This window comes from Lissotriton helveticus, chromosome 2_2 (genome assembly GCF_964261635.1).
Source record: "Lissotriton helveticus chromosome 2_2, aLisHel1.1, whole genome shotgun sequence".
NCBI lineage: Eukaryota > Metazoa > Chordata > Amphibia > Caudata > Salamandridae > Lissotriton > Lissotriton helveticus.
The window spans coordinates 34281140-34309136 of NC_136060.1; the positions used below are offsets into that span (position 1 = coordinate 34281140).

At 45.6% G+C, this 27997-nt stretch overlaps 1 protein-coding gene across 2 annotated transcripts in view; it reads left to right on the top strand.

Moving 5' to 3' along the window:
• Window positions 1-27997, top strand: part of SNX25 (sorting nexin 25) — a 1269225-nt gene that overhangs the window by 708057 nt on the left and 533171 nt on the right. For both annotated transcript variants that reach the window (XM_078678040.1, XM_078678039.1), the window contains one exon: window positions 20133-20319. In XM_078678040.1, coding sequence (XP_078534166.1) covers window positions 20133-20319 — 187 coding nt within the window. The remainder of the gene's footprint in view (window positions 1-20132; window positions 20320-27997) is intronic.

Sequence of the window (27997 nt, forward strand, 5' to 3'; positions counted from 1 at the left end):
AGGAAATTATCTAGACCTTTTACTACTACCCAAATTGTTGGAAGAAGAAAAAGAGGAGCTAAACACCGAAATAACGATTGAGGAAGTGAAATCCACACTAAAAGGTCTGAAAAGAGGGAAAGCAGCCGGTCCTGATGCTCTACCTAACTAACTGAATTCAGCTCTGAGAAAAGTCTTGGCCCCACCGATAACGAGGTTATTGAACACAATATATCAGGAACAGGGCAAAATCCCAGACTCATGGAACGACGCAAATGTCAGCATCATTTTAAAGCCAGGGAAAAACCCCGCAAACTGTGAATCTTAGACACATCTCGCTGCTTAACTGCGATTATAAAATCTTTATGCAAATCGTAGCAAAGAGAATGGCCCAGGTAATGCCAAAACTGGTGCATCCGGACCAAAAGGGATTCATAAAAGGAAGGCAAATATGCGACATAACGCATGAGCTTTTTGCTGCGGTTGATGTAGCAACTTGCGAAAAGATCCCCCTGACTATAGTTACTTTCGACGCTGCTAAAGCGTTTGACAGGGTCAACTGGTCTTTTCTAAACAAAGTCATTATTAAATATAACCTTGGACAGTGCTTTAGTCATCTGGTGGCTGAGACTTACAAAAAACCAAGAGCAGAGATCCTAATCAACGGCGGTCTACCAATAACATAGAGATACAAAGAGGAACGAGGCAAGGATGCCCGCTGTCTCCGTTGTTATTCAACCTTTACATTGAACCACTTGCAAACACTCTCAGGGACAACGGGTCAATAACCCCTTTTAAATGCCATGAGTGGGCTAAAAAGGTGGTGTTATATGCGGACGACCTGATGATCTTTACAGATAATTTCCAAAGTTCCTCCCCAGCAATAAACAAGGCAATTGCGGAATTTGGCAAAGTATCTGGATACTTGACCAACGAAGCTAAAACCGAATCTATGAGCTGGAACATACATCAGAATACCCCATACTCTAAAGACAAAATAAAATATCTGGGTATAACATTGGTCAAGGATCTAGGAAAAGTGCCCCAGTTAAACCTCAATAGGATTGCACTTGAGACCAAAAAACTCCTCAAATGATGGGACAGGTTACCACTAAGTTTTATAGGAAGATCGAACATGGTAAAAATGTCGATCCTCCCCAAATTTAGTTACCTGTTCAATGTTATACCACTAGAATTTAAGAGAGACTACCTGAAGAAGATCCAAGGGAGAAATCGCGAGCTTTATATGGGCATCAAAAGGATCAAGGATTGCCTGGAACAAAATAAGGAGGAAAAAAGAACAAGGGGGAATAGCCAGCCCAGATCTCGTTGAATACTGCAGGGCCTTTCAGTTCAAGAACACAAGACCCCTTGTAAAAAAATACGAGCTCTACCCTCAATTTCTCCAAATACTGACAAACAAAACTGACTACTTTTTATTTAAATTCGGACACCCGAAATTCTTCAAAAAAATAAAATTAAAGACACTAAACAACGCAGCAAGATTATGGTATCAAGTCAGAAGCACCTTGAACCTTCCCTACTACAGTTCCATGGCCCCCATTTGGGATTCCCCTGGTACTCCAGAATGCCTTAAAGATGCCCTGGCATTACCACTAAAAGCGTCTGGAATCAACGAATGGGGCCAGCTGATGAAAGAAAACTCAATAGAACCTTGGGAACACCTAGTAGAAATCACTAACTCAGCAGTGTCAAAATTCAAATACTACCAGCTCACAAGCTGGGCAAGCTCACTAACGGATAAAAGAGCAGGGAATGTAGACCTAGAGAAGGAAATGGCTAAGACCACCCCAATAAAGAAGGAAATATCAAGATGGTATTGGGCTCTAATCGCTGCAGGAGAAGAGAATTTCTTGATCCCAGAGTCAGCCTGGAGTAAAGACATTATAGAGCCGGACCTGCAAAACTTATGGCAGAAGTCAGTTGGAAAATGTTGGTCAATCATCAAACCAGCACGCTGGAAGAGAAACCATTTATTCACATTGCATAGGGCTTATTGGACACCCAAAAGATTGTCAAAATTCAAAGGAGCCAGCGTAAAGTCCTGCCCCAAATGCAGGCTAGAAAAGGCGGACGACCTACACATGTTTCAAGGCTGTCCCCTCTTGGATCCCTTCTGGCAGGAAGTTGGTAAGACGTTAGGCCGGTTACTGGGAAAACATCTAGAAGTAAGTACAACTCTAATTATTTTTGGGATCAACACCAAGGCTGACTTAAGTGAGGAGAGGTTAACCAGAAAATAGGAAAATCTATTATTTGTATTAATACTTCTTGCAAGAAGAGAGATATGCCTGAACTGGGTTAAACCAGTACCACCACTACACGTGGACTGGCTAAACTCCATAATAACAACACTCAAAATGGATAGGAAAGGAAAGCTCACCAAAAAATCTAATTTCTGGGAAATTTGGGAAAATCATCATGCACTCAATAAGTAAGACAATGAAGGAATCTGAATAAACATAATATGTTCAATGATTAAAGCGGTGACAATAATTCAGACGGGAATCATTCCCGCCGAGTAGCCAGGAAGGCTAGCTCCCCCCAGCCGATACAAAGAGTTATTGATTATGGTAAAGGATACAAGAGGACTAAATCTGACAGATCCAACAAAGGGATATTCTCCGCTGCCGGAACAGTAAAGTTGGGAGAGTGAAGGTACATTACTTGGATGTCACAAAGTCCCGTCACACTCCTTATACATTCATGCGCAAAATGAGGATTAAAAAACAAACAAAAAAAAAACGTTAACACGTGATCGGGAGACGAGCTGGATGGACGAGATATCGGCTCCAGGACTGGAAACACGCAAGTTGTTTCACGCCACCCATATTTTATATATATATATAGTATTTCTTCCTCTCACTGAACTACTGTACAGAACTGTGGACATTGGGAGGGTATATCATTTACAGTTGTTGTTTGATAGACAAGTTGGGGTAGCTTTGTAGAGGGGAGGGGTACTGAGGGGGGGGAGACAGGCCATTTCCTGCCAGCAAGTCCTATCTGAGGTCAGCGGAGAGGATGGGACTGAATGGGGAGGAAGGTAGGGTGGGGGGAGCGGGGAGAAGATGGGGTTGTTCAAAGGGCCAGGATGCGTGGGAATTTTGCAGTTGGGGGTGGGTTGGTTGAGGGGAGGAGAGGAGTTGGGGAGGAGAGGGTAGGGGGGATCATATCACAGAGGCCACGTATTCCATTGTCCTAGACATCATACCCACACCAAGGACCAACGACATAACACAGGGAACAAGACAGGATGTCGGGTGACCAAGCGGAGGAGATTCAAGAGAAGGAGGGATTCAGTGTACTAACATGGAACGTAAACGGGCTTGGCAGTAAAATCAAAAGAGGACTGGTGAACGCATACATAAAGAGGCTAAACCCTGATATAATACTGCTGCAGGAAACACATCTAAAAGGGGAAAATTGTACCTTCTTGGCAAGAGGTCAATATAAAGTCATGACACATGCAGGGTTCACTATGGAGTCCAGGGGGGTGGCCATACTTATGAAGAAGACTCCACCGTTTCGCATAGCTCAGACCTGGACGGATCCACAGGGGACCTATGTGGGGGTGAAGGGGATGTGGAGACGGTGGGAATACACAATAGTTTTGGTATATGCTCCCCCAAAACTGCAAGCTGCCACGCTCAAGGGGGTAGTCGACATACTACTAGATACAGCCGACACCGTACAGGTCCTTGGGGGTGACTTTAATGATGTAATGGAACCAGCACTGGACAGGACGGGGGTTGGACTCAGGGACCTGACCCAGACTCTGTTGTCTAAAACAATCTCTAATATGGGTCCGACAGATGTCTGGAGATGGCTGCATCCCGGCCAGAAGGCCTTCTCCTTCTTCTCGGGTTCCCATAGAGTCTACTCAAGACTGGATTATATTTTTCTACCCAGGCAAGACTTGAAGATGGGAAACACAGCTGAATATAAAGCGAGAGGGATATCTGACCACCCCCGCTTCTAGCGAGAGTGGGTGGAAGGAGGGGCGAGAGCAGGGGATCTTGGAGATTGTCGGCCTGGGATCTACAAAATGCAGCCATATTGAAGGGAATAAGGGCAGACGTCAAGGTCTTTATAGCAGAAAATGAAGGGACGGTCAAATCCAAGGCAGTCTTCTGGTAGGCCTTTAAAACAGTCATGCGAGACAGGGCACCGAACAGGCTGGCGGGGGAGCGGCGGAAGCTAAATACTGAAATTGGGGCGCTAGAGACGCAAATACTAGATCTGGAGAGGGAGTATCAGGCCACAAGGGAGACAGGGACACTTAGGAGGCTGACAGACATACAGCACCGATACTGAGAGTTAGTAATGGGAGAGGCTAAAACCCAGGCTTTGGCTACACTACATCGCCTATATGATGTAGGGGACAAGTCTGGTAAGTTAATGGCATGGCTCAGTAGGAAGGAGCGAGCGGCCAGATGGGTAGAGCAAGTCAGAGACCCCCAGCTAACATTGCTAAGATCGGACACTCAGATTGCGGAGACGTTTGCTACTCATTACGAACTATTTTATGGGGCTAGAGATCTCGGGACGCGTAAGGAGGCATTGAGATATATGGAGACAATAGAGCTACCGGCCCTGACCCCTGAAGCTCAGCGAGGCCTAGAGGCCGACATTACCCTAGACTAAATTAAGGCAGCTTTGACTAAGCTGAGAGCAGGGAAGTCACCGGGCCCAAATGGGTTCCCGGCAGAATTTTTCAAACGAACGGCACACCTTCTGATGTGCCATCTACAAGGGCTATTTGAGGAAGTGGTACAGGAGGGGAGACTCCCTCCAGACCTATGCATGGCAATAATAATTCTAATACATAAGGAGGGAAAACCAGTGGAAGATTGCACATCATACCGCCCCATCTCCCTCTTGAATATAGAGGTGAAACTATTGGCGACTATCCTGGCGCTACGACTCCGGTCGGTGATTTCTGAATTAGTCCACCTAGACCAGACAGGCTTTCTTCCGGACAGGGCTACCAGATTAAACCTCAGGCGCACTCATAACTGGCTGTAGGAGGGAGAGAGGAGCCACATTGGTTCCTGTCCCTAGACGCCGAAAAGGCCTTTGACGCTGTCCACTGGCCCTTCCTCGAGGGCGTCCTGAACAAGTTCGGCTTTGGCCCTAAATTTCAGACATGGGTCCAACTGTTATACACAGAGCCCAGAGCCAGGGTTAGGGTGAACGGGACTCTATCTCGTGACTTCCCGGTCCGGTGAGGGACTAGACAGGGATGTCCGCTGTACCCACTCCTCTTTGCACTCACAATAGAGGTACTGGCGGGCAGGATACGTCAAAACGAGGTCATTAAAGGATTTAGGAGGGGAGAGGCAGACTCCACTGAGGGGAAGATATCGCTCTACCCGGACGACGTCCTATTATACATCACACAGCCGGAAATCACGATCCCGGAGATGTTTGCGGAATTGGAACGATATGGGGCTCACGCTGGATACCCGATAAACTGGCACAAGTCGGTCCTCTATGACCCCAGGGGGCTTGGACACTGGACAGACCTGCCTGGAAGATTGCTGACGACAATAGAAGGGTTCAAGTACCTCAGAGTCTATGTGACTGGACAAAAAACAGTCTTACGAGCAGAATATAGAACGAATAATACAGAACTTCATAGAGGGCGCAACTCGGTGGCGGCAGCTCCCCCTTACCATACTAGGGCGAGCAGCTATGTTCAAAATGATAACACTACCGAGATTTGTATATGCACTACAAAGTGAGTACTACCCTTTGCCACGAAAGGTGTTCGAGAGGATAAACGCGTAGCCTAGGTCCTTCCTTTGGCTGGGCAAACAACCAAGAGTCGCTCTGAGCACCCTTCAGTGTCATCAATATAGCGGGGGGATATCACTTCCGAACCTGGAAGCGTATTACGGGGCGGAACATATAGTTCCAATTAATGACTGGCTTCATGCCCCGGCGGACCACCCCACATATGCCCTCGAGAGACATCGAATGACCGCCCGGCCCTTGATGTATTATCTGTACGGGGGTAAAGGGAGTAAGGAGCTTCTTCCGGCTACTGGGCTTACCCTGTCGATCTGGAACAAAGCGACTGTGCGCACCGGATGGGGAAAAAACCTACACGCCAGACACCGATTTGGCAATGCACGTGGCTGACGGAAATAAATAAATTGAAGGGCTTTCAGAGATGGGATGACATAGGGATTTCAACATTGGGAGACATAATAGCTAAGGGGGAGTTGAAACCCTTCACAGCTCTGAGGTCGGAATTTGGACTACACCACACGCAGTATTTTAAATACGCGCAATTACGACACGCTTGGCGAGCAGAAAAGATCCACCTGGACACACTCCCAGAGTACGCACCCTTAGAGGGCAGATTACTGCAAGAACAGATACAGGGAAAAGCAGTATCACTCGCATATAAAACATTGATGAACAACTTGACTGACGACCTGGGCAAACTTAGGAGGAAGTGGGAGAGAGAAGTAGGAGAAATGGATGCTGTTGATTGGGACACGGTATTAATGCATCCTAGGGAGGTAGCTATTAAGTCGAGGCTAAGACTCATCCAATATAATGTACTCCACAGAACTTATTATGACAGGGTGCGACTGCATAAAATGGGCAGGACTGAAGACACAAGAGGCCTCAGATGTGGCGTTACCGGAGGGGACTTGTGATGTATTCCTATAGGTTCTGTATCGATCCCCCTATTCCTGAACCTATTCTGGTTAACAAGTTAACTAGCAGCCATCCCATGATGCAGAAACCGTTATCTGATTACGCCAGGCCACGGCACAGGAGCGCGTTATCTGATTAGGTCATAACGCTTGCCATCTAATTAGGCAAAGCAATATTCCTCCAGCCCCTGATAAGGCATACGGAGTTCTCAAAACAAATCAAACCTATGACAACCTGGGAAAAACCCTGCGGCCATTGTTTTGATTTCACCGAGAACTTCAGTAAAAGAATGTGCTAACGACCAACTCGTATGACATCCTTATTGACGTATCTATGTCCATCCTTACGTCAATCTCGGCACCTTACAGGTATAAATATTACCGATATTGCCTTAAGCAAACACACGCGGTGGTGACGAGATCGGAGCAGCGAGACTTGCCGAAGCCCACTGACGCTGCCCCGCCTTCCTGACGCGCTGAGAACGAGACGCTGCCTTTCTCCTGCCGAGAATTCCAGCTCCGGCGCTTCCGAGCAGCCCTTACAGGCAGCCTGGAATATCGAGACCAAAGATGAGAGATACCATCCCTCAATCATCCTAGATTCAAGGTACGGAACTGAATAACCCCTTGCAGAGAATTCTTGAATCAGTCACTTGGCAAAACAAACTTAACTTAGACTGCTACTTTCTATCCCCGCCCACGTATTAGGCTTAGGTCAGGTACACTGGGGTAGGCGTAGTTAGAAGCACCAGTTGAGTACGATTAGTCAAATGTTTATATGTATCTATTTTATCCATTTTAAACCACCATATGGCTTAGAAACCATATAAATGTTTTTACAGTATTATTTTATACTTCTGCTTTTATTGTATGCACTTTACTTAACCATAAGTATTGCAATAATATCGATTCATTTCTCTTGTACGAGAAAAGAGACTGATCAATAAATAACATCTTTTATTGAACACGCCCGTCTCTTCCTTTTCTCTACAATCTGGTGAAACTAAGAATGCACGTACTGACTGAGTAAAATAAGTTGTCTTTTGTTTTCACACGACTCTAGAGATACACTCTTGATTAGGGGAGAGCAAAGTTGTCATGTTCTATGGTTGTCAGAAACTAAATCCCTTCTTGTCTATCCAGGGAGGTTCAACTCCTCCTTGCCTATTCGAGAAAGTTTCTAGTGAACTCTGAGCTAGCTGGCAAACCCAAAACTTTAAGTCTAATATCGACAGTAGAAGACCTAGTTAACGTCTGGTCTAGGTCTATACTATTGGAGGTATTATTCCAATGCGCAGAGCCTATTGGGATAATAGGAACTACACTACAGACTTCTATCATACCATCTGGTCCTGTCCCACGATCCAGAGCTATTGGCAGGGAGTGCTTAGTGAGCTGGGTGAGGTACTAGAGACTCCCTTACAGCTTGAGCCTAAGTTGGTCCTTTTAGGCATGACAAATGACGTGGACCTAGCCCGTCCCCTGTTGATTTTCCTGGTCTTGGCTCTGGTGATAGCAAATAGAGACATAGCTATGTACTGGGGAGCGGAAGCACCACCAAAGCTGGAAGAATGGAGAAGAGGGTTGGATATTTACATGGCTGCCGAAAGGGTCACATACAAGGCGAGAGGCTGCCCCAAGAACTTCCGTAAGGTATGGGTCAAGTGGAGAAGATATCGTGGGCTGGATGGGGGGCTATGAGAAGGTACACAAGAGACACAGAGATGTAGGAGAACAGGGACGTACACACTAGAGACATAAGAGGTCAGAGACATCAAACTGTCATAGCGATAAACAGACAAAAATAGGGAGTTTTGAACATGATGGAATTTGTGCTGAAATGCTGAGGGGATGGAGGGTGGCTGGGGATGGAGTACAGACCGAAGATGATATTATTGTATTGTTGGTCTATAATAAAATGCAAATAAAAATGTTTATTAAAAAAAAAACTCTCGCCCTGGAACAAGGCAAAATCTGGACACAACGTCAGCACACTAATTGCAACTCCAGCAATGTAGTGTACCACCTGACATGCCCATGAGGCCTGCGCTACGTCGGCATGACCACGCGAAAGGTACGCACCAGGGTTGTTGAACACAGGAGCACCATCAGATGCAAGAAGAACATTAGCAAACCAACTGACCATTTCATACAGCACCAACACACCCAGAATGACCTAATCTGGACTGTCATAGAACAGTTTGAGACAACTGGACCTGACAATGAGAAGATCCTTCTGACCAATGAGAAAAGATGGATCTACCGTCTGTCACTCCAACGTAATGGACTTAACGATTCCATACCGTGGAACTCACTGAGATCATAAAGTGTTCCACCCCTGCAGACCCATGTCATCGCCCCTCCGGTGTTGTGAATTTACTCCTGTCCCTTATCTCCTGGTGTACGCTATAGTGCTTTAAAAATGCTGTAACCAACGCATTTTTATTATATATATTTTTATTACGTTTTATCATCTCTCCTTTTTTTGAATTACTCTCTTCCTTTGAATTGCCCTGTAATCCATACCGACACATGGAGAGAATCCAATTTAATTTGCAAGCCCGGTTCGGGACACTCACTAGGACAACGCCCACCACCACTGCGCAGGCGCTGTCCGATAACTGAATCCAGCACTCACCGCGCATGTGCACACTTGAAACACTTGCAGTCCCAGGTGCGCAGGCGCGTTACCAACCTGACTCAGCAGTAGGCAGTCTGTCTTCAGTGTTCCTTTTACCACAGGTGATCGCAATGGAATCGGGCACATTTAAAACTTGCGGCAGACCTCCATCACTACTCCGGAGGTCGGTGATGGCACCACAGTTCCCACGCAGATCTTGACCTCAAATACCGTGAGTAACTTGGAATCCCGCAACTTTCTCGGGTAAGCTCTTCTTCCTTTGCAGGTCGCTCACTACCTGTGGCCCGTTTCTTCCTTAGGGTCATACCTCTGCCGGATCACTCCTGGGGGAACTCGCGGCAAAACGCCAGCGTAAGAATACTTTTCTACACATGTTTCGAAACACAGAGTGTGTGTGATGCTCCCGCTCTCTAGCTCACCGCATCTTTACATATATCCCTATAACTATCACGCTGACAGTACCACCAGTACTGTTACACCTTTGCCGCATTTTACAGCCGCCCACGCTGCACTTAAAATCGGCGATTTTTTGTTGATCATTGTGAATTCAAAACAACCATGCCAAGACTCTTTTTCTGAATGTCCTGTTATGTCATAAATGTTGTATGTCCAGGTATGCTTTGTGAGGGAATCCCCCACGCACACTTATAGCACCTTAGTGAGTGCTTCACATTGTCTAAATTACACACTCACTGGTTACGGTCCTGAGGAAAGCCAGCTTAACTTAAAGGCTCTGACTGAAACATGTAGACCACACCTGGATGTAGGAGGTCTTAACTCGGTCTCCCATTACATCCACCAGCCTTGTTTTTAATTGCTAACAGAGGCCCAGTTATTTAAATGTAATTCACCCTTGGGTACTGGGACCACTGTTTAGCATTCTTCACAGCTCACGTCACTACACTGCACACTCAGTTACATATCTGCTCCGCTGTAATCAGGCGTCGAAGCACACCCGGGACACATTCGGTGTCACTGGGTGGGCCCGATGATGATGCAGGCCACCAACCTGGTTGGTGGGTGAGGGCTTCATGAAGAAACCTAATGGTTCACCCATAATCATACAGTTCACTTATCAAACTGTTCCATCTGTAAATTTCAGAAATATTGGTAAAATGTTATAGCTTCACTTTACTCTATCTGCAAACCTTATTGTTGAGAAATGTTTATTCAACTATTCAAAATATTTCTTTATGCCTTACCTCCAGTTCGTTTCAGCTCGAAAGTGATCGGGCTGAAACTATAGAGCTGTAAATGATATTGATAACCCCATAATGGCCCCAACAGAGATTGTATTGTAATCTAATTGCATTTATATAGCGCTTACTACCCCATACGAGGCGTTGAAGCGTTTTTTCGGCGAGTAGCACGCTACTCCGGAACCCATAAAGGATTAATGGTGAATTAGTATACTAAACATATGAAAGTAATTTGAGTGGTGGATATATTAGTCAGTTATTTGGATTGAGAAGGATACTGGAGGGATAGAAAATGGAAAAAGGTTTGCATTTATATAGCGCTTTCTACCCGTGATGGGGTTTTGAAGCGCTTTTTCGGCGAGGAGCACGCTACTTCGGAACCCAAAAAGGATTAGTGGTGAATTAGTATAGTGGAAATATGAAGGTAATTTGAGTGGTGGATATGTTAGTCAGTTATTTGGATTGAGAAGAATAGTGGAGGGATAGAAGCGGGAAAAGGGTTTTGGTTTGCAGAACTGCTTTTCTTATGGCAGGAAGCACACAAGACACAGCTGCTTAGACCAGATATTTTAACCCGATCGGAAGGCAGCATGCTACACCATAGCCTAACATTAGTGATCTTAATAGTCTGGTCCTTGTGAGCTTTTACCATACATTTAAAAAAAAAAATCTTTATTGACTTTAATAGCATACAGAACTCGGTTCATTATAACATAATATGTGTATTTGTAAAGCGCACGTTCACCCCAACTAGGTCTCTTGGTGCTGAATAACAGATGTTTATTGTTACCCAACTCAATGGTACTCATTTTATCGACCTCAGATGGATGAAAGGCTGAGTGGACCCGCCGGGATTTTAACCTGGGACCATGAGGTCGAACACAGGCCCCTGCAGTGGATTCAATAGTCCACTGAGCCACCAGACCTGGCTTGAGTATGTAGTTACATATAGGGTCAAAGCAGCGTGTGACACAATGGCAACAATAGTAGGAACATGAATATAGTAGGAGCAGAAATTGCACTCACTGCAATGCAGATCAAGAAATATTTCAAACTTCAACTAAAAAGAAGGGGGATGGACTATAGTTTACATCTTGTTTCTATTATTTTACAAGTGAGTTGCAGCTGACCAAGGCTACGCACGTACGGGGTGACAGTGTGATATAAGAACACCAGAGCATAAACGAAACCGGTCTATGTCTTGAGTGGGGGGGGGGGGGTGGTGCTGGAGGGGTGAAGAGGAAACAGGGTAACAAGTCTGTTTGAAGTGATCTGAGGGAACTGTCCAGTACTACTCTTCGAGAGGTCTACTACGAATCTGGTGGTCACATGGGGGTAGCTGTTAGTTTAGCCTCAATTGCAGTGAGGTGTGCTTTCCAATTGGGGGAATTGGTTGTGATCGGGCAGCCTGGTATGGTTCCTTGAGAGATCTCTAGTTTGGCTATGGGAGCTCTGCTTAGATTAGTGAGCCATAACTGGATGTGGAGGGGCTAAGTGCGATTTCCAACTCATAGCAATCCTCTGCTTGGCTACCACCAACCCCAAATCCAAGAATGTATTTACTGTCTTGCACGTTGCTGTGCAAGAAGTGATTCCCTACAAAATGTACGGGCCGACTATCACTACTGCACTGCCCACATCCTTTCTGAGTGTATCGACTATTCCCGCCCTGTATGTCACAACCACCGGCACATCCACACAATGTGCATGAATGTAGCCTCAGTGTCATGACAGTGGGTGCACATGTCCGGGGTGCCGGGGTACATCCGTGCAATTCTTTGGGGGGATGAGTTATGTGTGATGGAGATAGTTGAATTTTGTGTACTTAAGCCTAGCGTTCGCGGAAATAGTTTTTTGGATTACCAGACATTGCACCCATTGTTTGTCAGTTAGTGTTGTCAAGAATTTACTATCCCAGTAAGCCCGGAGTGTTGTGAGAGGGGCCACACTGTCCTGTCGTATGGAGTTGTAGAGTATTGTTATGGCACGTCGGCCAGTGCCATGCACGAGCAGTGTTTGGAGGAGTCTGGATGCCCCATACTGTGTGTAGTTGGTGTGTGAAAGATTTATACAAAAGAAGTGACCTTAGGGGATCCCATAGTCATCCATCAAGTTTTCGAATGTACAGAGAATTGAGTTGGAGAACAGGTCTTCCCATGATTTGACACCTGCCCTGGTGCAATCTGCCACTTCGAGTCTAGGACCCAGTGCAGTACATCCAGGTATCACCCAAAGAGGTAGTTCAGGGGGAGAAAGGGGCATTTCCTATGTAAGTAAAAGGACCAATGAGAATGAGTTGTGGACATTAGAATGTTCCCTGGCCTCTTCGGGATTGCGGTCACCAAGCCCAGCAACTATTCCAGCACAGCAAGTGGGAGTAATCCAGTCACCCAGCTTCTCAGCTCCCTTACATTATGGCCAGCTAGCCAGCCCATTGGCCACTGTAATTGCTCAGCTGCATAATAATATTCGTAGTTCGGGGCTCCCAATCCACCTTCTCACAGTGGGGCATACAGCTTCGCAAGAGAGACCCGCTTCCTACTCTTACCACATACAAGGGCTATCAATAGTGACTTACGATTCCGAATGAATTTCTGGTGTACCAGCAGTGGGAGGGCAGCAAAAAATGACAGCTCTCTGGGCAGGATCAGCATTTTAAAAATGGCAATACGACCCATGGGTGCGAGTAGTAGCCCCGTCCAGAATGGGAGAGAGAAGATTGAGCAATTGTTATTACCTTGCCCACATTTCCTTCTAGTAAATCTGTAACCGAGTGGTATACTTGGGCACCCAGATATTTGAAGGAATCGCAGGACCATGGAAGCAGTGTATTTGAAAGGGCTCTCCTTTGGTCTGAGGTAAAGGAAGTCATAGGAAATAGAAGAGATTTGTTCATGTTCACCCTGATGCCAAATACATGCCCAAACCGTTCCAGCAGTGCCATCAGTTCCGGCAAGATCATCGTGTTTCTGCCCAAGCAAATCTGCGTGTCGCCGTGTACAGTAAAAAAAATGTGCCATTGATTATATGCGCTTATGCCCCAGTACGTGATCCTTTATTCGTAAATTCATCTTCACAAGCAATTTTGCTTGTATCCAAATAATCATAAAAAAATCTAACGCGTTGTTTTCACTGGGAACTTCTTCAGAGCTTGTTGTTTGTAACAATCAAACTAGTATCCATAAGGAAAATTATTTTCTTCCTAAATTAGGTTTACAAATTCCCTGTCTTCCTAAATTAGGTCTGCATTGTATCATATTACGTTATTAATCTTCATTTTCAAATGATCATGTGGACTATCAAGAATTCTTTGGATATAATATTTTGATGGAACACAGAATATTATTACTCAGATGGTATGCTAGCATTTTATGGAGATTGGACTTCACAAGTGCTGAATGTGCTGTGCCTGATGCTACATTTATATAAAATATAGAGTGCTGGGGCACATTTTGAAGCATTGCAATTAGAGAGTCCCTCTCCCAAGAAGGGGGTGTAATGGCTGCTCACTTTTGACTGCCTGCACCTGGTGGGTATTTTTTACTGTTTGAAGGTGATAGTTGCGTGTGAGGTGTTTCTGAGGTGCCTCAGCCATCATTTGTAAGTCGTTTATTGAACTAGACAATATATTTTAATGAAATAATGAATCTGGTAGTCATTGTTATATGTATTTAATAGAAATCAATATAGAGTAAGGATTATTGCATACTTTGTTGCAGATGTCAGCAGCTGGCCAGTGAGGAATGGGTGTGCTCCACTGATTTGGTCATTCATCCTATTTAGATTTTTCTGGTTTGGGATGCTATCTGTCTCTAAAGTGTTTTTGTATGTTTCCCAGGGTTCACTTCTTGTTTGTTAGTATTGCATAGGCTGTTTTTGCCTGTTTTCTGTGATTCTGATATTGTGACTATTTCTGTTCACAGACATGGTCTCCTGCTTTGTTATTGTATCATGAGGTGGGGAATTTGCAGGTAGAATTATCCATAGAAGAAAAATGTAATTCAATTTGGAAATGATCTTTCTGGTGGATACTCTGTCTATCTGCAGATATTTCATCAGCTGGCACACATACCTGTTTTGAATCGGAGCTTTTGAGCTGGTGATGCTTTTGGAATTAGGGTTTTTGCATCATATTCTTTCGCTTTAAGGTTGTCTCTGCCACTAACGGCGGGGGAAAAGGCACTATAACTGAAGTTAAAGCACCAAATGCCTCCACAGGTGGCTCTGTGATCTCAAATCTGGGGAGAGTCTCCGTGAAGTTGGGGCCACAGAACCACCTAATGGCTCCAAAGAGCTATTGCCGAATTTCTAAATCTGTTCGGCCACCTGAAGCAGATTAATAAGGTGAGAAGTTTCCAGATGGAGAATTCAACAGAAAATAGTTACCAAAGGTAAGTAACTTTTTCTTCTGTAGGAGCCTTAACTCCCTCCATCTTCTTTTCATGCTAGACCCATGGCACCATTCTTTGACTAGCCCTTTACAGTTTCCGAGGTAAAAAACCTTCTATAAGCTTTGATAGGGTTATCTTGAAGAAAAGTAAATCTTCATTCTCAGGGAATACTTACTAATAAAAAGAGCACTTGGCACAGAAGCTGAAAATATGAAAAGACATCTTTATTAAATTTAATAAGTGAGGCCACGTCACGCAGAAGCCGTAGCAACTGAATGAGGTAGTCTGAGGAATACAGAGGACAGAGGCCTTTTATATGTCAGGAGTCGGCTAAAGTCATCGGCCTATGTGAGGGCAATCACAAAATGGCTGCCATGCACAAAATGGAACCCAAGGGTTCAGAACGAAATCTTCAAATACACAGTGAATCCATCGGTGTAACATGACAAAAACACTCATACTTGCTGAGCTCACTGTTTACGGTTCGCTGTTACCAAAATCGTAACAGAACCACGACCTTTATGGCCCAGGTTCAGAATTCACGGAACCTCAATCCTTACATTCATACAATATTACTGAGTTGCCCTAACTACTGCGTACAAGTGTAAAGCTCTCATGAAATGTGTTCACATTTCGCTTTACTACCAATAATAACTCTTGTTCATCTGCACAACCTTTCTCAGTTTGGGCTACTGTCCAGATTGTATCCTTGCCTCACCTCTTAAACCAAACCAGCTTCAAATAAATAGGAATCAAAGAGTGTGAACCATCTTCAGTTGGCCCAGTTATGAATAGAGCAACCCCAAACCATGCTCATCAGCTTGGTTGATTAATCAATCAAATTCCTCATCATACAGAACTAACGTAAGATGAAATGGTGCCTTCTCTCCACCGTCCACATTCTTAGATCTTTGTTGTAGCTTCTCAGCCAACATCATTTCATCAGTTTGGAAACGCAGACCCCTTTGACCCTTGGAGAATGACTGTCATACTCTTCCGTTGAAAATGTGAGATCCGTAATGGACATCCTTGGGTTTTGCAGGCTGTAATAGATTAACTTTTGTTATTATGTCTGCTGAAAGTACAACAGTTGAACAGCCATCACGTTGACCTTTGTGATGTAATCCAACTGAAGCCATTTCTGAAAAGGAGTTTTCAGTGGAGGTGCACTGATTTAGTATTAGATTGCTGTTATTTAAACCCTTGTAAATGTTTCAGAAAAAGGAAAAATGCTTAGTTCAAGTAGTGAAAGTGGGTGCTGTCAGACCCATTTTTTCTCACTGGACATTTGATATTTTTCTCCTTGGCAGCAAGTGAAGACCTGGTAATATTGCTGTCTCTACCTGGAATTTTTTTTAATGGATAACCGCTTTCCCCAAATTGTTATAACCATCACAGATTTCCCGCACAGAATACTTATTGGTTGCCGGATTAAGGATATATTTTTTCTACTTGCACTTTTCAATTAACGTGCTTATGTATGTTTCTACACACTAGCTGCATGGTCTCAATATTTAATAAAAAGTAAAACTTTAGTTCAATAACTTTTCATTGGAGAGTGTTGTCAAAACCAGTTTGTTGCTTATTGAAAATAAGGTCTAAGATATTCAGTGATCACTTTAGGTTTGTATCACCGCTCACATTCTGCCTAAGGTCAACTGATTACCTTGAAGTGTGCAGCTACATCAAGTATCTAATTCCTGTAACATTCAACCTAGTTTGCACTCCTGTGAAGCCTAACACAGCAGGTGGTAGGCTAAAGTAAAGCCACTAAAAGGCCTGGGTTAGAGGTGGGCAGGAGTGAGAGATGGGAGTGGTTAACCCCCAGCCCTTGGCGGTCACATATCCATGAATAGCCCTTCCACCACCTCTCAACTTTCAGATTACCAGATAGGGACAAAACATCAGCTCCAAATAGATAGGGGAAGTGTGGAGATGTAATTCTTTACTCAGTGCGAGCAACAGTGCAGGCCAAGGGTGGGGTTGAAAGACCAGGAAGTCTTAACACAACTGAACAAAGAAGACACGCTATAATTCCATAACAGATTGTGAAATAACGTTGTGCCTGGAAGCTCATCCCTCTGATCAGAACTGGATCACACGCAAGTAAAATCTGAGAGTGGAGAACTTGGGAATTTTAGACCTTTTCACTGAGGGGGTCATCACCTTCAAGGGGCCGGTTTTATCCTTTAAATTTTCCAGCTCGACCCATTGAAAAAAAGAGAACATACCTAGACCTGAAGAGAAGACTTATTTAGGCGTCAAATTCCTGAAAACCTGACAGAGGCTTGTGGAGATAAATGTCTCCTGCTGTATCTTGCACTTCTGCTTTCTTTCAACTTTTTTCATGACCAGGGATACTAGTGCATGGCTGGCCTGAGGGCTATTATGGTCCTGGACCTTCAAGTGAAGCCTGCTTGACTCCTGTGGCTTGCATATAGCAGAAAGTAATACGGGCAGAGGAAGTTATTACTTTTGCATAGCATTCCAGAGGGCCACAATCTTTGCTTTATTTCGGTTGTATACAACCATGAAAAGTACGATACAAATATGTTTAAAAATCACAACACAACGAGCTAAAACATCTAAAATAGATAATTATATGAAGAAAATATGACAACAACCATATTGGGAATCACAGTTCAAATAATATCCTCAGACTTAAAAGCATTGCAGGTCAACAAGTTGTAAAGTGACTCGTGCAACAGTCTTATGCATGAGCCATACAATGAAGAAACCATGTGTGCAAGCAGAGAATCGCAGAGTTGTAAAGTGCAAAAGTCGTGTGATGAATCATACAACAGAAACCAGATATGGAGATCCAGACAATTAAGAAGTGGCAGATACAGCATTCATATGGGAATACCATTTCCTAAAATGTCTTCCAACTTGCATAAATAATAATAAGCCACCCCGTTAAAAAACGACATATGATGTCATGAGGAGAAACAAAGAATTATCTCGTCAAATAAATTAAAAAGCCATGGAATATAACGTGGCAAGACAATAATTATTTAGATGTCACAATTTGTCAATCAAAATCATTCTTGCATTCACAAGAATATTAGACAATAAAGTGACTAGTGCAACTGTCTTATGGATAAAACTTACATAGGAAGAAACCACTCGTAGGTACCCAGACACTTATGGGGTGGCAAAAGCAAATTTTCTACAGGCACCCCGGTTCCAGGGATAGTAGCCAACTTGCATGTGTAAGTAATCAATTCATTCTAGGATTTCATGTGTCGAGGACAGGTCTATACAACATTCAGGAAGGGGCCAAATTTGAGTAAGCAAGATGGACACAGGAGTGTTCTATAAAAACAGAATTAAACAATCACTATCCCGTTTCTACACAGGGCTAGATCTTAAGTACTTTAGGACTCTTGACAGGGCAAAGACAAGTGGTTCTGATGTGTCAAATTTTAATGATGTAGGGCCTCCAAATGCACCCAGAATACTGTACAGTGGGAGTATCCCGTTTTGATCTCAGCTTTTTGTATCTGGGGCAAAAAACGAAAAGACCTTAATTGGAAGTGTACCAATTCTAAAGCGGGTATAGAGGGTCTTGACATTGCTGGGGCTATTTCTATCAAAAAATTGTTTGAATTTGGGGCTACATTTGTGGGCTAGCAACGTATCGGTCTGGCCACCGAGCCTCAGCTCTCCCCAAACTTTCATAACAGTGTAATCCAAATATGCTCCTTGATCCAGTTTGCTATGCCTTTTCTAATTTTACTTGGGTCATTCCAGATTTCCTCTATTTTTAACAGCATAAGCAAGGCTTTGGCTGATTTCAGCCTTGGTGTGGCACAGTTCTTGTCTATAGCGATTCGCTCCTCAAGGGTAGCTCTACAAGGAGCCGGGGAGATACCCAAATTCTGACCCATGAGTTCAGGATTTTAAAACTAGCAATATAATCAATCCATTTTAGATTCAGGTCCTACCTTAAGGGTATCAGAGGTGTACCATTAGGTGCATTGTGAATTTTCTGGTGGAATGCTTGTAGCTACAGCAGTATGTCTCATCAGGCATTCTCTGAACTCTTGTAATCCATTCTACTCAAGCCTTGCTTCTCTGCAGGGCCTCGCACTCAAGAAAAGTTTTTAAGCCAGAAGGGTAAAACTTTTCACCGTGGCAAATCATCAACAGCTCTTAGACTCAAGTGCATTGTTTGTTTCCTCGTGTTTGTATTGAAACAGTTTTTCCGTTTACCATAACCTTTGATCCTACTTAACAATAGGTTCACAATTCGATTTCCTGAAGTACTCATGGAAGCCCCCGAGATTCGTAGAGGAGTTTGTTTACCATAAGAATCATGTGGAGTGCCTGCAATATCATGATATTGTTTCATTTCTTTGAATTGATATATATCTTTCAAGGCGAGGTTCTGGGATCGCCAGGGTTGACAACAAGCCTTTTCAAGGGTAGAGCTCTGATTGTGAAATAGGCACCTCCTAACTTGATTTAAATCTATTTTGAAAGGCTAGCATTGATTTTGAAGCTCTTTTGAAAGGCTAGCATTGTTCTGTCCTTGTTGAGATATTTTTGCCTGACAGTAATTTCCGTAGTTAGCCACCAGGCTGTAATGGAACTCTACAAATGAAAGTAATGCTTAGTCTATCACATGCAAAAACAATTGATGGACAGAATGCAGAACAATGTTATACATTCACCCCAGTACAGAGATCTGGGCCTAAATCCATCGTTTTTTTGCTCACCATGCCATTCCAGTTTGGACCCAGCCATATGCAAATCAGTGTTGACCCTGCGCCCAATGGGATCAGTCCAGCTTGAAGTGCCAGGCCAGGTTCTCCCTGAAGTGGAAACAAGCAGCCTAGGACCGGTTTCGGGCTTTCAGCCCTCATCAGCCAGGATAGCTTGACTCCAGTGGCATGGAGATCTCCTTGTGTTTGCTTAGTCCATCACATTGCCATTTATTATTCATCTTAAAAAAGGCTGAATTACTCCAAACTTGCTCACATTTTGCACACTTGCATTATTGCATCAGGCAGTTGTACTACAAAAAGCATAGATTGTCGCATATGAGGTTAAGTATAAAGTGAGCTAGATATGGTTTCAGTGATTATCACAAATCTAACAATTAAGTAATCTGTTCTGGCGACACTTGATGAGCTATCAGTTATTCCTCCAGCTGTTCTGATTTGTAGATATGTGCTTTGTTTATCAATGATTTGACATGGCTTCTTTGTGTTTTTGTTCTCAGTGTTGAAGCCTGTGGTGGAGTTGCTGAGTGATCCAGATTACATTAATCAAATGCTGCTCGCCCAGTTGGAGTACAGAGAACAGGTGAATGAGCATCACAAGAAGGCCTATACATACGCACCTTCGTATGAGGAGTTTATCAAGCTCATTAACAGCAGCTCTGACATTGAATTCCTCAAACAGCTCAGGTACCTAATGTTTGTTTGTAGCAAATTTTCGATAAATCTAGCTAAGCACTTTTTTCACTTTTGTAGTGTGCCTTCTTTGAAATAAGAGCTAAATTATACATTTCATCAAATGCACATCCAAAATGTGAAGAACAGCATACAAAAGGCATATTGTAGATGTTTTTAGTTTGACATTAGCAGCTTTTTGCTAGCTCGTCCTTGGAGGTTGAACGGACATAATACATTTTCAAACCCTATTTTCTCTGTGACAATAACTTGTTTCCTCAAGATTGACAGTAGCTTGTCCAAGAAGCCACGTGGATGTCATGTCACCACAAAGTCTCATCTCCTTACCCAGTTTGTATATCTGCAATAGTATGATTTATCCTCTCCTGCCTTTCTACAAGAATGTTGCATTAGCCAGTCCCTTCAAATCCTGAACTACATGCCAAATAAAAATAGATGTTGTAACTATGCAACGCCTCTTCTCCACATATGCAGCTAAAACGTAGCAGTCAATATGCTGTGACGCTGAATGCCTGACTTTTAATGCCCCTTCACTCAAATTCACATATGTGCCAGAGAACTATGAAGTGGGGTTGAAAAACCTGCTAACATCAAACTATATCACCACAAACTCGCAAGTAATTGAGCTTTCACCATTGGTTGCTCTGAGAGAGTAAACCTTCAATCATATGTGTTACGACATGACACCTACTTTTGGTTGTTACAGGTAGTGTTGGTCTATTCTGTTGCTTTGTTAATGCACATGACATTCGTGCAACATTTATTCGCCCAATGTCTGGAGAACATGTTGATGGGACTGTTTAAATAAGTTGTTTTTAAAGGAGACAATCTGTTTTAATTCTGATTATTGAGTCTCTTTCACGAAACTTAAATTCCGTGGGGCAGAGAGCCTGCGTCAAGAGAAGCAACAGGACTGAACATTATGCATCCGGTCCATGTTCCTCCTATTAACAGGAGCTTGGGCCTAAGAAAATAAATGTGCGAGTTTTGCTAGACTGTAGAAGGAAGAGAGTTGGCCTCGAAACATGCTCACAATTGGAGTTTTAAGGTTGCGTGTTCTGATTGTCCACATTTGTATTATTTATTTCATGCTCAGATGAGAAAATTGGGGGGTGGGGGGGGGGGGGGCGCGAGGTAAAAAGAGAAAAAAATTATGTATCCCTTTTGTTGGCTTATCAATTTACTCTCCCCCATACCTTAAACAAACATTTGTAATGCAGTATGTCTCGCATATGCGAGAGTTTGAGCAATTGGCATTGAAAGTGACCATGCCTTTTATTTATGTGTTTTGAAAACCTGCAAGCAGTGCATAAACACGCTCTTTGTACATAAAGTCCTTGCTTACTAGAAGCAAGGCTGGAAGTAAAAGAGGCGCAGTTAATGCCAGCCTTGCTTGTAATGTAATCCAGAAAAATACTGAAGAACAGGATTACAAAAGATCAGGGTCCACAAATAGTTGCATTGTCGTCAAGTGCATTACAAGAGGTTAGAAAACTGGCATATAAAGCTGATTTCATTTTGTTATGTGCATTTATGTAGGATTAAGACGCTACTGGAGCAATCAAGTACTTTATAAGTGGAGACTTCCAAACTCAATAGGAGTGGTCTGTGAGCCAGCTATGTCCTAAATGGCTTTTTGAATGCTAGTGGAGCTATGCTGTTTGCAGGGTTCCTCTACTCCAGGTGATAACAGCTACAGGGATTGCCAGCCTTTAGTGAAGTCACCAGTTATGCAGAATCTCATTGAAGAACATTTTGTCAAAAATGAGATTTGAAACATTACAGTGGATTATTTCGGAAAGATGTCCATATTGATTCCTGATGTAAAGAAACCAGTACAGTAAAAACAGTGTAGTTTTGTGATAGAGGCTCTTTGGTTTATTTTTCATATTGGAAACAAAGCTCCATAAATGTATAAGTGGAGAGGTAAATAGTCTATCCGAGCAATTCAATAAAGGAACTATACATTAAATGAGATTAAGCCAGAAATATGTATGTACAAACCCTCTAAATCTTGAAAGGCATGTTCATTTTGCACTTGCGTTCGTGCAACGAGTATACCATAAGCTGTGCTTCCATTTATAATTGTTATAAAACGTGTCAAATAAGGTTTCATGTTATTTTACAAATTCGTTATTTGTAGCAAAAAACACTTCAGTGAGGGAGTGGTAGGCATGTAAATGGCCTTTTGGGTGAAAAAGTAAATGTGTAGTGTTCCCCCATTTCAAGGTATTCTTTGAACCAGATTCATGACTAGACTGAGCTAATGAAATGGACAACTCCTTTCCCGTTAAGAAGCAAAGGCTCTGCAGTGAGAGAGACAGGCCTGAGAACGATAGTGAAAAGAGGAGGATAGTCTTTTTCCAGGCAATTCTGAAACAGAGTTCAGTTGTGTTTGGCTCCAAGAGTCACAACACCAACAGTGACCCCATCACATTTTTAATGTGCCACAGTCAATCAATCAATCAGGGAATTGTGAAGCACGCTACTCACCCGTGAGAGTCTTAAGGTGCAGGGAGGAGGGGGGGGAGGTCAGCTCTGGGTCAGCCAAAGAGCCAGGTCTTTTGAGGCTATTCCTGAAGGTGTGCAGAGTGAGGGAGCTTATGATGTTGATCAGAAGCTCGTTCCAGGCCTTTGCTGCAATGTAGGAGAAGGCCCTTCCATGGATGCGTGGGGTTTCTGCAAGGTCAGCAGAGTGGAGGTTTCTCCTGGGTACTTGGAAGGAGACTCTTTCGTTGAGGTATTTGGGTCCGGTGTTGTGGAGGGATTTGTAGGTGTGGGTGAGTAGCTTGAAAGTTACTCTCTTCTCAACAGGGAGCCAGTGGAGGGCTTGCAGGTGTTGGGTGATGTGTCCGTGTCATGGGATGCCGAGGACGAGTCTGGCCGCAGTGTTCTGGAAGGTCTGGAGTTTGCGTAGCAGGGATCAGTTGATTCCAGCGTAGAGGGCGTTTCTGTAGTCCAGTCTGCTTGTTCTGAGTGCGTCTTCCTGGATTCGGGTGGGATCCATTTGAAGGTCTTGCGCAGTATGCGGAGGATGTTGAAGCAGGTGTCTTCTCCAAGATGAGCTTCAAACAGCTGCTGCTCATCCAGGATGATAATATGTTGTCTATGCCCAATGTAACTTCTCTATAGCAAACCTGTGCCCACAGACAGCTGTCAAAGGTGGATGAATAGTTAAAAAAGCATGCGAAAAACCTCTCGCACAACATGTACGTAGTGGAATTCGAATGTTGATATTGCCAAAACATCGCTAATACTAGATATTGGTCTGAAAACAGTCTGATAGATTGTAAAAGCTTATTTTCGCCCAGCTATAATTTGAGTTCCTGCCTAATGTAATAGATCTTAGCTTCGGTATACAGAAAATCTATTAATCTGTAGTTTCTGAGATTCCGTATGTCTTCTTATCGACATAGAATTGATCTGTTCGATCAATCTGGTATTACGCCTACTCCAAGTGCTGCGGAAAAACAAAGCAATACAATTATAGCCAAGATTGGCACTTTGTTATTGATTGTTGTCTAAAGTGTTATCCACGTGAAGATTATTAATATGATTGTTTCAATCTGCCACACTTGCACTATTTAGGGCAGTGTCAGCTGAGACTTGTCAGTCTGGTAATGAGGGACGAAAACTACATTTGATCCTTCTTTTTACATATTGACATTATTTTTATCCAATGAGATTCTTCATTTTTAGATCTCGCGCCCAGGGGTGCACTGTGCAGCAGACATTTAGTAGGTGAAAAAACGGGGTATTCAAGCTGCCCTAGGAATCGCACGCGCTCGTGCGTCTGCGATTCCTTTTGTGCTACGCTATTGGCCAGAGGCGGGCGCCTTTTTATAAAAGACTGCATGCAATTGGCCAGAGGCGGGCGCATTGGTCCGCCCATGGCCTATTGGTGTCTATTACGCACTTGGTGCGCGTAATAGACACCAATAGGCTATGGCTCGCAGTGGCGCGCGCAAACATCTCTCTGGCTTCTTTGTTTTTGAATTGATCGCGAAAGTGAAAGCGATCACTTTCTCTACCGTTTGGTTAAAACATAAGGGTGCTTTACAACAGACACAGACTAGATGCACGTTTGTATGGGTTCTTTGTGGCACAGGAACATTTGCCGGATTTACAGGATGTTGAGCTGAGGGTGAGATTCGAACCAGGATCCTCATGGCAGCTGAGAAATGACGAATGTCCACGAACCTAAATCACACCTAGTTTTTTTTATGATTTGTCACAGCCAACAGTACACATGCCACTGTCGCCTCAGAAACTGGTCAAATAAAAAACAAACGAGCGACCCCTGATCCTGCCTGCAGGCCAGGTCGCTTCTCACGCCGCACAGCTCCACCTGTGCATCTGTGCCTCTCCCCCCCTCGCTGCCACTCGGATTCTGTGAGTTCAAGTCTGCCTGTGACTGACTCTGCGCCCCTTCAGCCTGTAATCCACTGGTTTTCTGCTCTGTTTTCTCTTTTATCTCTGTGCCCCATTAGTCTGTATTTCACTGCTTCTCTGTGTCCCTTCAGCTCTGTATTTCACGGGTTTCCTTTTGTGCATTTTTTCCCTGTACCCCGCGAGTCTGTATTTCACTGTCTCTATCGTTCGTGCATCTTTCCCTCCCGCCGCCGCCCCCCTGCGGCCCCGCCCCCACACCATCCATTCGCCGCCCCGCTCCCGCCTCCCAGCTGCTCCTCCCTCCCTCCCCGCCTCAAATGGCGGCAGCTGTGCGGCCGCGCCGCTGGTGCGCCGGAGGTGCGCCAGAGGCAAGCCCGTCTGTGCCCGTCCGCGCCAGGACCGCGCCCAGCACCAGACCCTCTGGACCCCGCAACCACCACAACACCAGACGCTGCTACAAAGCCAGCACCCTCCACGCACTCAACTCGGCCCAAAACGCACCCACGGACCCTTCTCCTGCCGCACCTGCAGCTTCACCTGCGACAGATCCACCAAACCTCCAAAGGCAGGACCCAACCTCCTCTGCTGCATACTCCTGAACACACTCTCCGCACGCAAACATGCCATCGAGCTCTGGGACCTGCTCGACAACTCCGCCCCAGACGTTGCCTTCCTGACCGAGACCTGGTGGAACAACTCCACTATGCCCGACATCGCCATAGCCGTCCCAGACGGTTACAAGATCACCCGCAGGGACCGCTCCAACGGAATCGGAGGAGGAATAGTCATCGTCCACAAGTCCACCCTCAAGGTCTCCACCCACTCAGATAACACCCTCAGCACCGCCGAACACCTGCACTTCCAGATCTACACCGACCCCAACACCACCCTCAGAGGAACACTCATCTACAGACACCCCCGGACCCTGGGCACAGCTCAGCGACTTCATCGCCGACCTCGCCAGCACCCACGCACTCGCCTCCACGGACTACATCCTCCTCGGGGACTTGAACTTCCACCTCAAGAACAACATCATCAAACTCCGCCACCCTGATCAACAATCTCGCCAACCTCGGCCTCGAACAACTTGCCACAGCACCCACCCACACCGCCGGCCACACGCTTGACCCCATCTTCTCCACAAGCACCCACGTTGCCTTCAGCCAGACCACCGAACCACACTGGACCGACCACTGCTGCGTCCATTTCACCTTCAAGAAACCCACCATGCACCTCCGCACCCAACAGCTGCCCCGCCGCTGCTGGAGCAGAGTCACCGAAGGCCAGCTGATCATCACCCTCGCCCAGAACCCACCCACCGACCCAGACGCCTCCGCCCGCAACTTCAGACAATGGATCAACGACTGCGCCAACACCCTCGCCCCGCTCAAGAAACCCTCCAACAGCCGCACAAGCAAGAAAGCCGCCTGGTTCACCGAAGAGCTCCAGACCTCCAAACGAGCATGCTGGAAACTACAGAAGAAATGGCTCCAGGAACAAACACCGGACAGCCACGCAGCCCACAAGTGCGCCACCTGCAGACACCACCACCTCATCCGATTAACCAAGAGATCTTCCTTCAAAATCCGCCTGGACAACAACGCACACGACAGCAAAGAGCTCTTCAGCATCGTGAAGGAACTCTCCAACCCTAGCGCCAACGACATTCCGCCCTCACAAGAACTGTTCGACTCGCTGGCCACCTTCTTCCACCGCAAGATCACAGACATCCACGACAGCTTCAACACCCCGACCACCCCGACAACGCCAGCTCCCACCCGCCCGACGAACCCCACCTGCACCAACGGCCTGACCATCTGGTCCAACGTCAACGAGACACACAAGGACACGAACTCCATCCACTCAGGAGCACCGTCAGACCCCTGCCCACACCACGTATTCAACAAAGCAGACGCAGCCATCGCACCCCAACTTCGGAAGGTCATCAACATCTCCTTCGAGACAGCTACTTTTCCGGAAAGCTGGAGGCACGCCAAAATCAACGCCCTTCTCAAGAAGCCCAATGCGGATCCCAACGACCTCAAGAACTTCCGGCCCCTCTCCCTGCTGCCTTTCCCAGCGAAGGTCATCGAGGAAATCGTCAACATGCAACTGACCCGCCACTTCGAGGACGACATCCTAGACCCATCCCAGTCCGGATTCAGAAGAAACCCTAGCACCGAGACAGCCCTCATCGCCGCCACAGACTACATCAGGCGCCAACTAGACAACGGTGAAACATCAGCCCTCATCCTCCTGGACCTGTCAGCCGCCTTCGACACGGTCTGCCACCGCACACTGAAAACACGCCTCCAAGAAGCCGGAATCCAAGAGAAGGCCCTCGACTGGACCATGTCCTTCATCTCCGGCAGAACTCAGAGCGTCCGCCTCCCACCCTTCCGATCCAAAGCCACCAACATCATCTGCGGCGTACCCCAGGGCTCATCCCTCATCCCGACGCTGTTCAACGTCTACATGGCCCCCCTCGCACAAGTGGACCGCAGCACGACCTCAACATCATCTCCTATGCCGACGACACCCAGCTCATCCTCTCCCTCACCTTCGACCCGCGCACCGCCAAAACCAACCTCCACGAGGGAATTAAAGGCCGTCGCCGAATGGATGAGGAGCAGCCGACTAAAACTGAACTCGGACAAGACGGAGGTCCTCATCCTCGGACGGACCCCCTCGGCCTGGGACGACTCCTGGTGGCTGACCGTGCTGGGAACAGCTCCGACACCCACTGACCACGCACGCAACCTGGGAATCATCCTCGACTCCTCCCTCTCCATGTCAAAGCAGGTCAACGCCGTCTCCTCCTCCTGCTACAACACCCTCCGCATGCATCGCAGGATCTACAAATGGATCCCTACTGAAACAAGAAGAACAGGGACACAGGCCCTCGTCAGCAGCAGGCTGGACTACGGCAACGCACTCTATGCAGGAATCCCGGCCAAACACCTGCGACGACTGCAATGCATCCAAACTGCCTCCGCCCGACTGATCCTCAACGTCCCTCGCCGCAACGACATCACCCCGCACCTGAGAGACCTTCACTGGCTCCCCATCGACAAGAGGATCACCTTCAAGCTCTTCACCCACACACACAAAGCACTCCACAACACCGGACCAGCCTACCTTAACAACAGACTCAGCTTGTACACCCCCACTCGCCAGCTCTGCTCCGCCAGCCTCGCCCTTGCCGCGATCCCCTGCATCCAACAAACGACCTCCGGAGGCAGATCCTTCTCCTTCCTCGCCGCCAAGACCTGGAACTCCC